The following is a 13,914-nucleotide window of genomic DNA, read 5'->3' on the forward strand; positions in this document are numbered from 1 at the left end:
CAATTGAAACCTGGCACTTGGCCTTAATGTAGACATTCTGCAGAATATATAATTGAAAGGTTTAATGAATAAATAAAAAGCAACGCTTTTTCTATTGTGATTCAATAGAAGTAGTCATCCGGGGCTCTATTATTTTTTTAGTTTATAGACCAATTGGGGAAATTGTAAAATCGTGAACATAGTGAGGTGGTTAGGTTAAGTTAGTTATTAAAAAAAAAATCAAAACTTTCTCTGGTTCCAAACTTCAAATGTGAAAATTTATTTTATTTAGTTGTTGATCGGGCCAAAAGAAACATTTAAAGATTACTTTGAGCTAATAATTAGGCTACTGTCAATTTTATGACCTATATTTAAAAAACAACAATATTTTATAATTTGGTTAGGGAATTCTAAGCTTATCAGTCTTTAATATCAATTATTAAAGCTATAATTAATCATTTAAAGCTGCTAGGTGTGTTTTAACGTTTCATAAAGTACTATAATGTATTTTAAATCGACGGAAGCATTGACCCATTTTACAGAGGAAGACCTCGGTACCTGCTCTGTCGATGATTATGTAATAACTGCAGCCCAGGGAGTGTCAACAATACCATGTCTGAGAGAGCCCGTGTATTTATCATATATGACGAGTAAGGAAATGTAACTGACGTCTCTTTGTAAGGCAGATAAGAGAGGAGACTTCGTGCTAAAGTTTTTCGCTTCGACTCGGTATTTTGTTCTGTCACTGAGGTGTTTTCGCTTTCCTTGTACAAAACTAATTTGTAGACGCTCCCTGACTGGGGCCATTAGGGAGCGTTGATCCGCTAGCGTTTTACGCGAAACTGTGCCAAACAACTGATCTACAAATAAACGTTTTGTTGTTTTAACCTAAAATATGAATGACAAATCAATGCCCGTGTTAAAGTTGAACTCCCGTTCACTGCGAATACACGTACATGTCGTGCCAAATACGTAAAAAAAAAAAATTGCCAATGCCCTCACTGTCAGAGCGCGCTGACACCAAACAGCCACAATAATACTTGAGGAAATTGAGGGTAATAAATAGTTGGTCAGCAGATGAACTTCCTCATTTCAGTCAGCCGATATTCAGTAACGGCAGCGGCCTGTAGCAAGTCAAAATGCCGTCGTCGCTGAAGGACTCGCTTGAATCAGGACTGGACTTCATTGAATTCCTGGGAGATAGAGTGTCTACCACGAGCAAAAAGGAACTTCGAGACATCTACAACTCTGAATTTAAGGGCAGGTAGGCTGCAGTGAACAAGTGTCTCGTAGGGGCATCTGTTACACTGGACTGTGTGTAACACCCTTACCTCCATGTCTTGTGTTTCGTTCCCAGAGAAGGAATAAAAGACGCCACATTTCACAGTGTTTTACATGCTCTTCAGAGATTCAACAAAGTCCACGTAAGACAAGGGAAAATCTTCATAAATGCTAGACCACAGGTAAGAAATGCAGCGACCTCTAGTGCTGTCTGTTGCTGGAGGGTTATGAGAAGATAAGACTGGACATGTTTTGTGTATAAATAAAATGAGGAAATATCATGTCATTTTTATCTCCACTGCAGGTTAGAGTGTACTGTGACCAGTGGAGGAGGCCCCGGGCCCCTCAGCCGCACACTCCCAGCTCTGGCCCTCAGGAGACAGCTGAGACACCTGCCCCCTCCACCCCTGTGATACCTGTGCTGACCCCCAAGAAGAAGCTGGCCACAGAAATCCTTCACAAGTTAAAGGTGGACAGGTACGTACATTTGAGTGTGAGCCATGTACGATGTGGATATAGAGAGCCACAACAATTAGTCGATTAACGGATTAGTTGATCGACAGAAAATCAATCAGCAACTATAATTGAAAACTTGCAAGTGTGAATGGCTGGCTGTCTACATGTGATAGACTGGTAACCTCTCCCGTGTGCATCACATCTCTTGTCCAATGCCAGCTAGGACAGCTGCCGGCCCCCCTGGAGCCCTGCAAAGGATAAATGGGTTAAATTAGAGCTGCAACTAATAGTTATCAACTAAAAGATTAACTGATCTATTAATTGACTAATTGTAACGGCTCTAGAGTAGACAGTGAATGAATGGATGGATGTTTATGAGAAGAATTCTGTGTGGAGGGGAGTTAAACCTTGACAAGGCTCTCTGAGGCTGAGATGGGCCAAAGTCATCTGGGATTATTATTTTCCCTAATTGTCCTCATTACAGAGTATTTTTTAAAGAAATAATTAATATCAGCAGTTGTCAGTTTTGTCCTAAAGCAAGGAAGAAAAATTGCAGATTACTCAGTAACATCAAAAATGTGATTGATTAAAACCCTTGAGGCAAAGCAGTTTGCATGTGATCCAAATTGATTTCTTACCCCAATAGGAGATATTTTCACTATGAAAAATGACTTGGCTGTTTTTTTAGATTATTTCCAGTCTTGCCTTAATTTCACAGTCAGCAGTCTCGAGGGGAACAGGGAAAGACAGGGGGTGGAAGTGACGACAAACATAGGTCCCTGCTCAGACTTAATCTGGAAAAGTTACAGATACATGGTATGTATTGTATGTCAACCACCAGGATGGACTGACATTGAGATGCATCAGCCTGATCCTGCTTCTCTCTCACAGGAAGAAGCTGACAGCTGATAAGGGCGGCATTGAGATCACTTCAGACCCATCGGCGAGCGGAGGAAAGGTTCAGTTCACTGTGGACCGTCTGAGGGAGTTGTTCGTCATCAGGTTCCACATTGTAAACAAGGGCAAAAACTGCATCTACTTCACCTACTACACCGCCCTGCACAGGATACGCTGTTTCACTCTGGAGGATGAGAGGAGGGTGACCAGAGCCTGTCCCCTGTTCCTCTGTCCTGGTGAGACATCTTCTCTCTTTCAACTGACAGAAAACATACTGAAGAAAGGCAAGTAATACTTACAGCTCCTCTTGTTTCTTTCTGTCTGCCTGCAGGGGAAAGCTATGAAGTCATGGTTCGGTACACACTGAGTCATTTTGGATATTTCCCTGCCACGATGTACTTTGAGTTCTGCCCAGATCTTCCCTGGTCTGCGCCTTTCTGCATCGTGAGAGAGATGGAAGCTTTTGCCAGGACCCCACTGGCTGTGGAGCTGGGGCCCGTGGCTCCTTACAAACCATTTCAGGTGGTCACATACAAGCCAGTGGAAACAGTGATAGTGGAGGGAGTGCCTCCCGAAAAGTAAGTTATAAATTGTAAACCAGTCTTAGTCTCACAATATAAATGAATCTAAATTCACTTTTATGACCAGTTATTTAAAAGATAATGATGCTGCTCCCAGAGTTTAAGAAATAGCATGTAGCAGATGAATGCAACACACTTGCTTACTTTAAATAAAGGGATCCTCAGTAGCAGGAAAACCACTATCACAGACCTCAGTTCAAATGTTTGATTTGGGAGTTTGTTGAAGCAATTTTCTTCACTTGTAATTGAAATTGATCAACAAACTGACCCAGAACCGTTACTGAAATTGTGTTCTATTCATGCTGATTACAATAATAATGACTTTTGTGTTTTGCAGTTCTGTTGTGCATCATCTAAGGACAGCAGTGAAATTAGGAGACTACAGGTACCCTCATTACCTAAAGGAACTGGCTAAACAAAGGATGGAGGACTCTGGGTACCTCTCTCCAAATGCCAAGCAGAAACTTCCATCAGTGAAGTGAGAAACTGGTCTAACTGATTACAGCTAACCAAGCCTTTGACAGGTTAAGTATCTTATATAAATGACCTCCTCTTAAACACAATGTCTGTGTCTGTGCTGTGCGTCCAGGAGCCTCCTCAACTGTTCCCTGAAGATTAAGAACTACTCTCATCGATTTCACCTCCTGCTGCACCTGGAGGAGATACAGATGGAGGTGGACATCAGGAAGTATGACCTCCACAATCAAACCATGAATCTGAACCAAAGCAACAGAAAACTGCTCACTCTCAGAGTAAGGAAATCTTAATTAGAAAACATTGAAATCAGCAACAAAAACATAACAAATGTAGCAGAGCCAGTAGCCGTATTAGAGGAGCTGAAACAATTGAGAGAAGCACTGTGGTGCGAGAGAAGAATGGTTTAGGCTCCATTAAGTTAAATGCGGCCCATGACTAATATGTGAGGTGGTCAGGCAGAGGACAATCACTGAGATGTTAGATGAGGAAATACCACAGCCTGCAGTAAGTGATGTAACTTTGCAACAGAGGATGATACTGGACAGAGACCTGCATAAAGATCTAACTAACTACTGAGGTTAAAGGACCTATATGTAAGTTTTGATATCGCTACGTAGCTAATGTTAGCATTAACAGCTGTTTACTTAACAGTCTAGAGGAAACGTTGTGATTCAGCATCAAACTTCATTCCTTTACTCACAGAGAGCTGTCTCCAGCGGTGGAAAGCAACGCCAATGTTAACTCTTGTCTCTATCTCGTCTTTTTCTTCTTCTGAAGTTAGCACGTTAACCAATCTGTCCTGAAGACGTAGCGCTGCTCTGACGGTGTATTATAGCACAGAAAACTTACAAATAGCCCCTTTAACTACTGAAGTAACTACTGTATAAACTGCTGTGATGAAATATGCCCATGAAAATACAAAAATCTATAGAAAAAAAACCAACCCCTCAGTAAATTGGCAAGCCACGATGGTGATGATGATGATGAACAGAATATTAATTGTTTGTTTGTTTAAAAGTTTGTTATACTTTGATTAAATCAATTTCAGTATCATACTTTAAGTCGAAATTTATTATTTAATTAAGCCACTATAAGTGTGGTTTCCCTCTGTGAATAAAGACAGTCCATGTGTTCGTCACTCACATGACAGGTCTGGACCACTCGTGAACTTCATTCATACCTAAGTGAAAAAGTACGAGAAAATTGGTAGATACCACAAATTCTCTTAAAAGGCTCGTAAATGCCATATACGAACAAATCTTTGTATAACTGGTTTTTGCACGTTGTTTTTGTTCTGCTTATATATAATAATAATAATATGTAGTTGTCCTCTGAAAGCTTGCTGATCAGCTGTAAGCTCAGTGACCTGTGTTGGAAACTTTAACACAAACCAACATTTATATTCTGCAACAGGTTCCTGGTGTTGCTGAGAATCGGCCATCTGTACTTCGAGGAGACTGTCTGAGGGTGTCCAAATCTGAGGACACAGTCCAGCCGATCACTGTGTACACCGGATATGTTCACAGGGTGGAGCTGGATAGTGTGAAGCTGGGCTTCTCGAAGAGGTAAGAGATGGACTAAAGATTCATGTCTATTCAATAACCAAGAATAAATGACCTAACCTACATGTCCCTCTCACTTTCTGTTCCTCTCTCAGGTTGTTGCAGGCATTTATCAGCAATATGAAGTTTAATGTGGAGTTTACTATCAACCGGTTCCCCTTGAAGCTGCAGCATCGGGCAGTGGACTTGGCAACAAAACATCAGCTCGAAGAGGTGCTGTTCCCATCTGGTGCAGCAGTGACTAATCTTTCCATGCCTAAACTCAGGTCTGGTGCCAACACACACAAAATACATGCATACACAGCACAAAAAACACTCATGGATGTAGTGTTATCTATAAATATACAAACCTAATCATCTTAAAATAGTGTATCTCAAGCACTTGTATTACAGAGAAGCTTAAAGTATCTGGCATCAGCGATAAGACGATATGAACTTCAGATGTGTGAGTGTGAGCTCAGCAGCCTTCACCTCAGTTCTCCCCTGGCGCTCATCCACCATATCTTGCTCACAGGAGGGAATATTATTCTTTGGTTAAACTGAACTCGAGTGGATGTGGTAAATATAATGTTTTCTGGAACAGGCAAAGTTCACCGTTATTATCTGCTCAGACTTGATAGTCAGAAGCTTTGTCCCCTTATCTGTTAATAAGCTACAGAGACACATTAAAACACTCAAAATGTTTTACTCTGCTCAGTTGATCTGTTTCACTTATATTCAACACCCCTTTTTAACTTTTAAATATTTCACCAGTGTGCAAGGTGTTAAGGTGTCCACTGTCACATTATTCACAGGATGTTTAACCGTCAGCTGGAAAACAACCCAGAGCAACATGCTGCGGTCCAGCGCATTGTCGCCGGGTCATCTAAACCAGCTCCCCATCTTGTGTTTGGGCCTCCTGGAACTGGAAAGACGATCACACTGGTTGAAGCTATGAAACAGGTATTAAACACAATATCTGTATGTCCTACGAAACATTGAATTCACCTCCCTCACGGCCCTAGAATATATTAAAAAGTCTTAAATTTACAGACACATTATAATGTTTTCCTTGCCTGATGTGTCAAGCAAAAATCTGGTTTTAGTTTTTTCAATGTGATGATTTTCTACTTTTCACAATCTTGCATCATAGTAAATTGAATATATAAGGTTTCTCAGACAGAACAAGACATTTGGTGACATCACTTTTGTGTTATTATGATGGCAATTTTTTTTTTACTGTTTTCCAATGTTTTGGTTTTTTTTAGCCCAAGGGATTTTCCAAGAAAATTAATCAACTGATCAATCGATGATAAAAATAATCGCTAGGATGAACACACTATTATCAGATTTTAACAACATAGCAATCACCATCAGAAATCTGCCAGTAAGTGTTGTGTTGTTGTTTGCTTTGGTTACCGCGGAGACACCACTGTGAGTCATATCTGATCAAACCCCACCCTGAGGAGGCAGATTTACTTCATCATACATATTTAATGTTAAAGAGAAATACTTTGCTTTAAATTAATGAACTGATCTCTCACATTTATTATTTGTGGGATGAGCAAGGGGGAGCTCTTCAACAATAAAAGGGAGGTTGATATGTAGCCTGATAAAATGTTTAAACATCTATATGATGGAAGTAAATAATCAGCCGTATTGAGCCTCTAAGATGAACTCATAGTGTTTACAATAGACTGGTCATTCCAGTTTGGTTCATAATAGGCCTTATCAATTTGCATAATGTTCTAATGTGTTTTTAATATGCATGATTATATGATTGTTTCCAATAAATTGTTACTTTAAAACAACACAACTGTTCATATGTCAATAAGTATGAGTAATGAATTTCCCTTTTTCTCGTGCTGTCAGGTCAGCGGGGCAGATCCATCAGCCCACATCCTCGCCTGTGCCCCTTCAAACAGTGCGTGTGACTTGCTCTGCGAAAGACTGATGGTACACATGGATCCTCATCAGGTTTACCGCGTGTACGCCAGCAGCCGAGACCCCAACAGCGTCCCGAAGAACCTGCTGGTGAGCATCAGCTGCCTTTTTTTTTAATATGCACAAGATAATCTGTTCACTGGCCAAGAAGCAACTGAGGTCTCATTGTTGGTAAACTGTCTAAAAGCACATTTGAGCCTTTGATGTCCTGTGATTCAGTGAATCTTTGTATCTTATCAACAAAATCTTTATTCGTATATATACAGTGGTGGCCAAAATTAACACTTGGCATATTTAAGAGGTTCAGTTGTTTTTGTTGAATTGGCCATTAAAATACCCATAAAACGAATAAAATATCTACAAAGTCATCATTATGCTCTATAAACCATAGAATAGAGCCATCATAAAGAGATTTAGGTCATTTTCCTTACAAAAAACAAGCTTCACTATCAATGTCACACAATCATGTTCCTTCACAGAAGAAGCCTAATTACGTGTGTAATCATTGTCAGGTGTGATCGTGGTTAAATTGATGGTGATGCAAGAGTCTGAGGACACAGCTCTGTGATTCTTTTGAATGTACAAGGCCCCTCCTGCTCATTAAGTGATTGGTAACATCAGGGTTTTGTCACTGAGGCCATGCCACCAATTGGTATAGATTCAAAGCCTCTAGAAGTCTTGAAGCACATGTTGCTCTTTGAACATGAGGTGAACATGAGCAACAGGTTCGAATAAAGCCCCTTTTTGATGCTGGCTGGAGTTACTGCCGCATAGCCAAGGACTTGAGATGCAGTCCAAGCTCTGTAAAGTACACTTTAGACCACCAATTCACACCAGGACCGACAGGGGAGAGGTAGAAAAAATAAACTTTCAGACAGACAAGTGAAGCATCTCAAAATTCTCAGTCTTAAGGACCGAAGAAAGACCTCACGAGAACTGCGTGACTAGATCAACACCACAATGACTAATGGTGCAACAGTGTCTTCAAGAACTGTGTGTCGGAAACTGGGAGAATAAAGACTTGTTGGCAGAATAGCAGCAAAGAAACCATTACTGAAAGAGAAAAATAGAGTGAAACGCCTGAAATTTGCAAAAGAACACAAGAAATGGACAAAGGAAGATTGGTGTAAAGTGTTGTGGACTAATGAGTCCAAGTTTGAACAGTTTGGCAACAAGTGAAGAGTGTATGTTCGACGGAGGGAGGGGGAGAGATATAAAAATTATTGTCTTTTGCCAACAGTTAAACACAGAGGGGGTAGTATTATGGTGTGGAGTGCCATTTCAGCCACAGGTGACTTAGTGAAAATGGATGGCATCATGGATAAGAAAGTATACCACAACATTCTGGTGAGGCACAGAGTACCATCTGGGAGTCGTCTTATTGGGCCTGGACTTATTTTCCAAGAGGACAATGACCCTAAACATTCTTCTAACTATTGCGGGAACTACCTGCGACAGAAGGAATCTGCTGGATCATTGAGAATGATGGACTGGCCCCCTCAAAGTCCAGACCTCAACCCCATCGAGCAAGTTTGGAGCGAGTTGGAAAATAAACTGGACAAATCTATTGTACATTCAAAGGAAAGCCTTTGGCTTGAGTTACAGAAGGCATGGGAGAACATTAGTGTTGAAGTTCTCAGGAAATATATTGACACTATGTCAGAGAGATGTGCTGCTGTAATGCTGCGAAAGGTGGACATACCTGATATTAAAGTTAACAGTGGATAAAAACATTAGGACTCACTTCATCTGATATTTGTTGTGTTCAGAGCAACCATCTGCATGTTCCATGAACATTGTGAAATGAAATCATGTTTTGGAGGCAAAAAAATAGGTCAATATTTTCAGATCTTTCAGGTGTTCTAATAATTTTGGCCACCACTGTACATATATATATACAATATATATATATGTGTGTGTGTGTGTGTGTGTGTGTGTGTGTGTGTGTGTGTGTGTGTGTGTGTGTGTGTGTGTGTGTGTGTGTGTGTGTATACGTGTGTCTATAGTGGGAAAAAAACGAAATTGAAAGCAAAGATATTTACATGTCATAGTAACTCAAGCAAGTACTCCTGCATCTTAAGCAGGTTCCACATAATCACAGTGATGATCAGTGAGTTCACCAGCTTGAACTGAATGACTCACTGATTACATCTGTTTTTACAAACCCGAAGTCGACCTTGAATGTAGATTAAGTTTGTTTTTTCTTATTGTACATGTCATATCTTCTGGCTCCTGCAGAAATATTGTAACTGGGATGAGATACAAGATTGCTTTGTATATCCAGAGAAAGAAATTCTGATGAAATACGCAATCATAGTTACAACTATGATCACAGCTGGAAGGTAAGAGCCGGTCGCTTAAAATTATCCTTAGAATTAAAAGACGCTTTGGTGTCATTCTTTGCATCATGAGACATCCTCTCTGTCTTTCACATTACTATTGTAAAATTTCTGCTGTGTGTTTCTGTTTTCAGACTTGTGTCTGGAGGAATCCCAGTTGGTCATTTTACTCATGTGTTTGTGGATGAAGGAGGCCAGGCAGTGGAGCCAGAGTGCGTCATTGCTATTGCAGGTAAACTCTGAATATCCGACTCATCGGTACACTACAATAAGTCTTTTGTTTTCAGTGAAATCTTGTACCTGCAAAATCTTACAACAAGTTAAAAACCGAGGCATATTTTAAAGGTGCATAACAAACTAATTGATCTATCAAGCAGGATTTCACAAATCATATCTTGATTTTTAATTAAATGAAGGACGACCTATCTTTACATCACAATCTAGTGTCTACAAATCATATTTGCTTCATGGTGCACTAAAATAAAAAAAAATGAAGTGAAAGATCAAGATTTCACACTTAAAATGATGAAATGATGTCTCAGACTTTGGCAGAATTCATCTGTATAATAAACACCACAATAAAAAAATAAAAAAATTCTGCAGGTCAAAAGGACAGGGACAAAACTAGGAATCTGAGGAATGTGGTGGACAAGAATTTGGGATTGTAAATTTTGTCCATTTTCACAGCTTAGCAAACATTACTGCGGAAATCCTGTGTGGCTGTGGGAGTGGTGATTTAAAAAAAAAAAGTTTGAAAAAATTGCAGGAAATACAGAGCACTCTTGTAAGACACACCCATCTCTCCTTAATGGAGCTTTTATGATTAAAGGTCGAAATTTCAACAAACACGGTTAAGGGAACTGATTTATCTTGTTAATCACTTGGCGACTTGTTCACTCTGTGGCACAGGTCTGCTCAACCCAGAGCAGGGTCAGTTCGTGCTGGCAGGAGATCCCAAGCAGCTGGGACCGATCATTCGATCTCCCTTCGCGTTGCAGCACGGACTCGGTGAGACATTTCTCTGTCTTGATGTATTCCATTGCCCTCTGTTACGGCAGTTAATGTGTACGGTGTGATGTTCGTTTGTTTGTTTGAATGATCTCCAGGGCTTTCTCTGCTGGAGAGGCTGATGACACGAAACAATTTGTATCAGAAAAGTACAGAGTCCGGACACTTTGACACTCGCTTTGTCACCAAACTGCTGCGAAACTACAGGTGCGTCTGTCACTTTTCACCTCCGCTGTGCTTTGTCAGAGTTGCTTGTTGATAATCAGGCAGTTTTGATTAAAACTCTTCAGCCTTTTCTTTTCTCCTTCTTACTCAGGTCTCATCCTGCCATTCTGAAAATCCCCAACCAGCTTTTCTATGAGAACGAACTGCAGGTGTTTGCTGACCAGGTTGACCGTGAGGCGTTCTGCAACTGGGAATACCTCCCCAAAAAGGTTTGTTTTTTTAATTTTTCAAAAATTCAGAAATTATCTCAAGACCTAAATCATCCTGATTCACACAGCAAAGATTTCTGAAGAGTGCATCTTACAGCAGCTCCACATAACATGTCTGTGGCTTACATATTTATGACCAACTTCAGTTTAGTGGTGCATCCTTTTAAGGGGACGCTATAAGAAGCTGTGGCTCAGGAGGTAGAGTGGGTTGGGGTCATCTACTAATCAGAAGGTCGTTTGATCCCTGACTCCTCCAGTCCGCATGGTGAAGTGTCCTTGGGCAAGATACTGAATCCCATGTATCCCATGTTATTCCCATGTGTGTGAGTAGGGTGAATGTGGCAGGAGTGGTTGATAAGAATAGAAAAGTCTATTTACCATTTATTGAGTTTCACTGTAGGACATGTAGGATCCAGGGTTTTTGGAGTTTGACTCATACCAGGATATCTCTGCCTCTGCTCCACCAATGCTTGACCATATTTCTTGTCCGAAGTCCCCCAACTTTATGGAAGTGCAATACTAAATCGCATGAGTGTCCCTGTAATTATGATTAGTGTCATAAAGCATCAGCACTCATTATCTAAATGAACTGAAGACAGTAACCAGCTTCAGAGTTGCACAGGGAACAAGATAAATATTATTAGGACAAATTAGATCTCATTAGGGAAAAGAAATCTAATTTGGGAATGAAAAAAAAGGGCAAAAATGAAACTGCATGAAAAAATCTAAACTCTCATAAGTTCTGGGAGGGCGGTTTAAAGAGGAACGCTTCTTTTAGGATGACAATCAAGCATGAGACAAAAGCCAAAAGTGAGCAACAACAAAAACTAAACAGGATGTGGCGTAAACAAAATACACAGGTCATTAAAGAGCATGTAAACCACAGGGATAACATGATTAACTGACAACTGCTCACTCCTACATCACTACAGGGTTTCCCAGTGATCTTCCACGGGGTGATTGGGAAAGACGAGAGAGAGGCCAACAGTCCGTCTTTCTTCAACGTGTCTGAGATTGAAGTTCTGGTCGACTACCTCACCAAGCTGATGGAAACCCAAGGAAAGAAAGGCCTCCCTAAACTCTCTGCAAAAGACATCGGAATAATCGCCCCCTACAGGAAACAAGTGAGCCTGCAGGGCGTTCGTTTACGCATTTTAGAGATGAGGAGCGAAGTTTTAACTTGTCACTGGTAACATGATCACTTTTCTAACAGGTTGAGAAAATCCAAAAAGCCCTGAAGTCTGTCTCAGCGCTGAGTCAATGGAGTGATCTGAAAGAGCTCAAGGTTAGTAATACTGCTGTAAATAATTATAATAATTATATAATTTTTAAAAATTGAGAAAAAATTCTCTCTCCTAAACTGGCTGCACAACATTTCTCTTGACTCCATCAGGTGGGGTCTGTGGAGGAGTTTCAGGGACAAGAGAGGAAGATCATTATGATTTCCACTGTCCGCAGCAGCGTCAACTATGTCAGGATGGACAAAGACTTCAACATTGGATTCTTGTCAAATGAAAAGGTCTGTCGCAGCCCTATTGAAACCACGAGAATCTTTTAATATGTTTGTCGTCAAAGCAGCTTATTAATTTCTCTATTTCTATGTATGTATCTACTCTGCAGAGGTTCAATGTGGCCGTGACAAGAGCCAGGTCTCTGTTGGTCGTTGTGGGAAACCCGGTGATCCTCAACAAGGACTCCACCTGGGAGAAGTAAGTGCTGGCCGCATAAAGAATCCTCTTTATGTCAGCATTAGGAGACATAAAGAGGATTCTTTCAGCTGCAGACGCTGAGTTAAGAGCCTTGTGTTCGAATGTGATGTGATTTTTCAAACTGAAAGTGTATTCTTGACCTTGGAAACGGCACTCGACAGAACAGTTTCACCAGAAGGTCTGTTAAGTCCTTTTGATTGTGTCGCACGGTTTCGCTCTTTAATTTGTTGTTTGTTTGTTTACTTAATTTGTGTTTTTTAATTTGCAGGTTCATCAGCTACTGTGTGGAAAGGAAGGGTTACACAGGATTTGACTTAAAAGACACAGAAGAGGAAGACGATTTTGTGTCGAGACTGGCAACCCTGAAAATCAGCGTGGACTCTGAAAGTTAGTGCATCTATACACTTGATGAAACTGACACAAATTGCCTCAAGTGAAGTCCTGTGCTTGCCTGGATCATAACTAGCTACAGCTGAGATAGTAACAAGTTAGCAATTGCATGTGAACAAAACATTTATTCAGGCTAATATCACTTGCACAAAGCAGCCATGAAATTTCCTGCTCGTGGGAAACTGAACTTTTGTGACTTTCTGTATTTGTCTCAGGTCCTGTAGCAGAGGAGAGTCCCCTCCAGCAGCATGTGGACCCAGAGTGGAAAAATGAGCACTAAAATCCCCTTAAACAACCAACACAAAACTATTAGCAGTGAAATCACTCGAAAGACTATTAGATATAAGTACATGAAGTATTTCATGTTTCCTCTCTTTGAGCGCTTGTTTAAGATTATCCTTTTTATGAACTATTCTAAGAGCAATTTGCATATTTTTGGTGCGGTAAACACTGCTCTGTTTTTGATGACAATGCCAAAGTGAACCAGTGAATCTTTGGTTGTCTTGACTTTTCACTTTCTCTCTTCAGTGTCTTTAAATAAAGCTGCAGCTTACAGCAGGTTGGATTAGCCTGAACATCGCTGCGCACGAGCAAATCATTTCTGCATTTAGAAAATTAAGAGCCGAACATTAAATCTCAGGAATTTGTTTGTTTGTCTTACTGCTGTTTTGCACTGAACAAGTGAGTCTCTTTTTAACTAACTTTTTTCCTTTCTGATAGCAGTGGCGGACTGAATAAATAAACTGTTTAATTTAAGAACCACATTGTATTGCACACTGTCTGACTAACTGACTAACCCTCCCATTGATGAATCATCACCTTCTAGTGGCTGGAAACCACATCTGATGTCTGTAGTTTTCTACAAGAATCGACCAGGG

At 40.4% G+C, this 13,914-nt stretch overlaps 1 protein-coding gene across 1 annotated transcript; it reads left to right on the forward strand.

Annotated features, from left to right (window-relative positions):
• The first annotated feature begins 670 nt into the window (after positions 1-670).
• On the forward strand, positions 671-13,611 carry LOC111219498 (putative helicase mov-10-B.2). Its single transcript, XM_022742189.1, has 22 exons — positions 671-1,243; positions 1,337-1,442; positions 1,565-1,737; positions 2,608-2,849; positions 2,945-3,191; positions 3,532-3,672; positions 3,784-3,946; positions 5,085-5,236; positions 5,329-5,499; positions 6,028-6,175; positions 7,085-7,246; positions 9,395-9,498; positions 9,630-9,727; positions 10,405-10,503; positions 10,602-10,710; positions 10,820-10,937; positions 11,870-12,061; positions 12,151-12,222; positions 12,331-12,456; positions 12,558-12,646; positions 12,915-13,033; positions 13,252-13,611. Exons 1-22 carry the CDS (start codon positions 1,119-1,121, stop codon positions 13,314-13,316), a joined length of 3,021 nt encoding a protein of 1,006 aa, XP_022597910.1. The 5' UTR covers positions 671-1,118; the 3' UTR covers positions 13,317-13,611.
• Positions 13,612-13,914: the final 303 nt, after the last annotated feature.

Source organism: Seriola dumerili, unplaced genomic scaffold (genome assembly GCF_002260705.1).
Source record: "Seriola dumerili isolate Sdu_G_001 unplaced genomic scaffold, Sdu_1.0 BDQW01000066.1, whole genome shotgun sequence".
Lineage (NCBI taxonomy): Eukaryota > Metazoa > Chordata > Actinopteri > Carangiformes > Carangidae > Seriola > Seriola dumerili.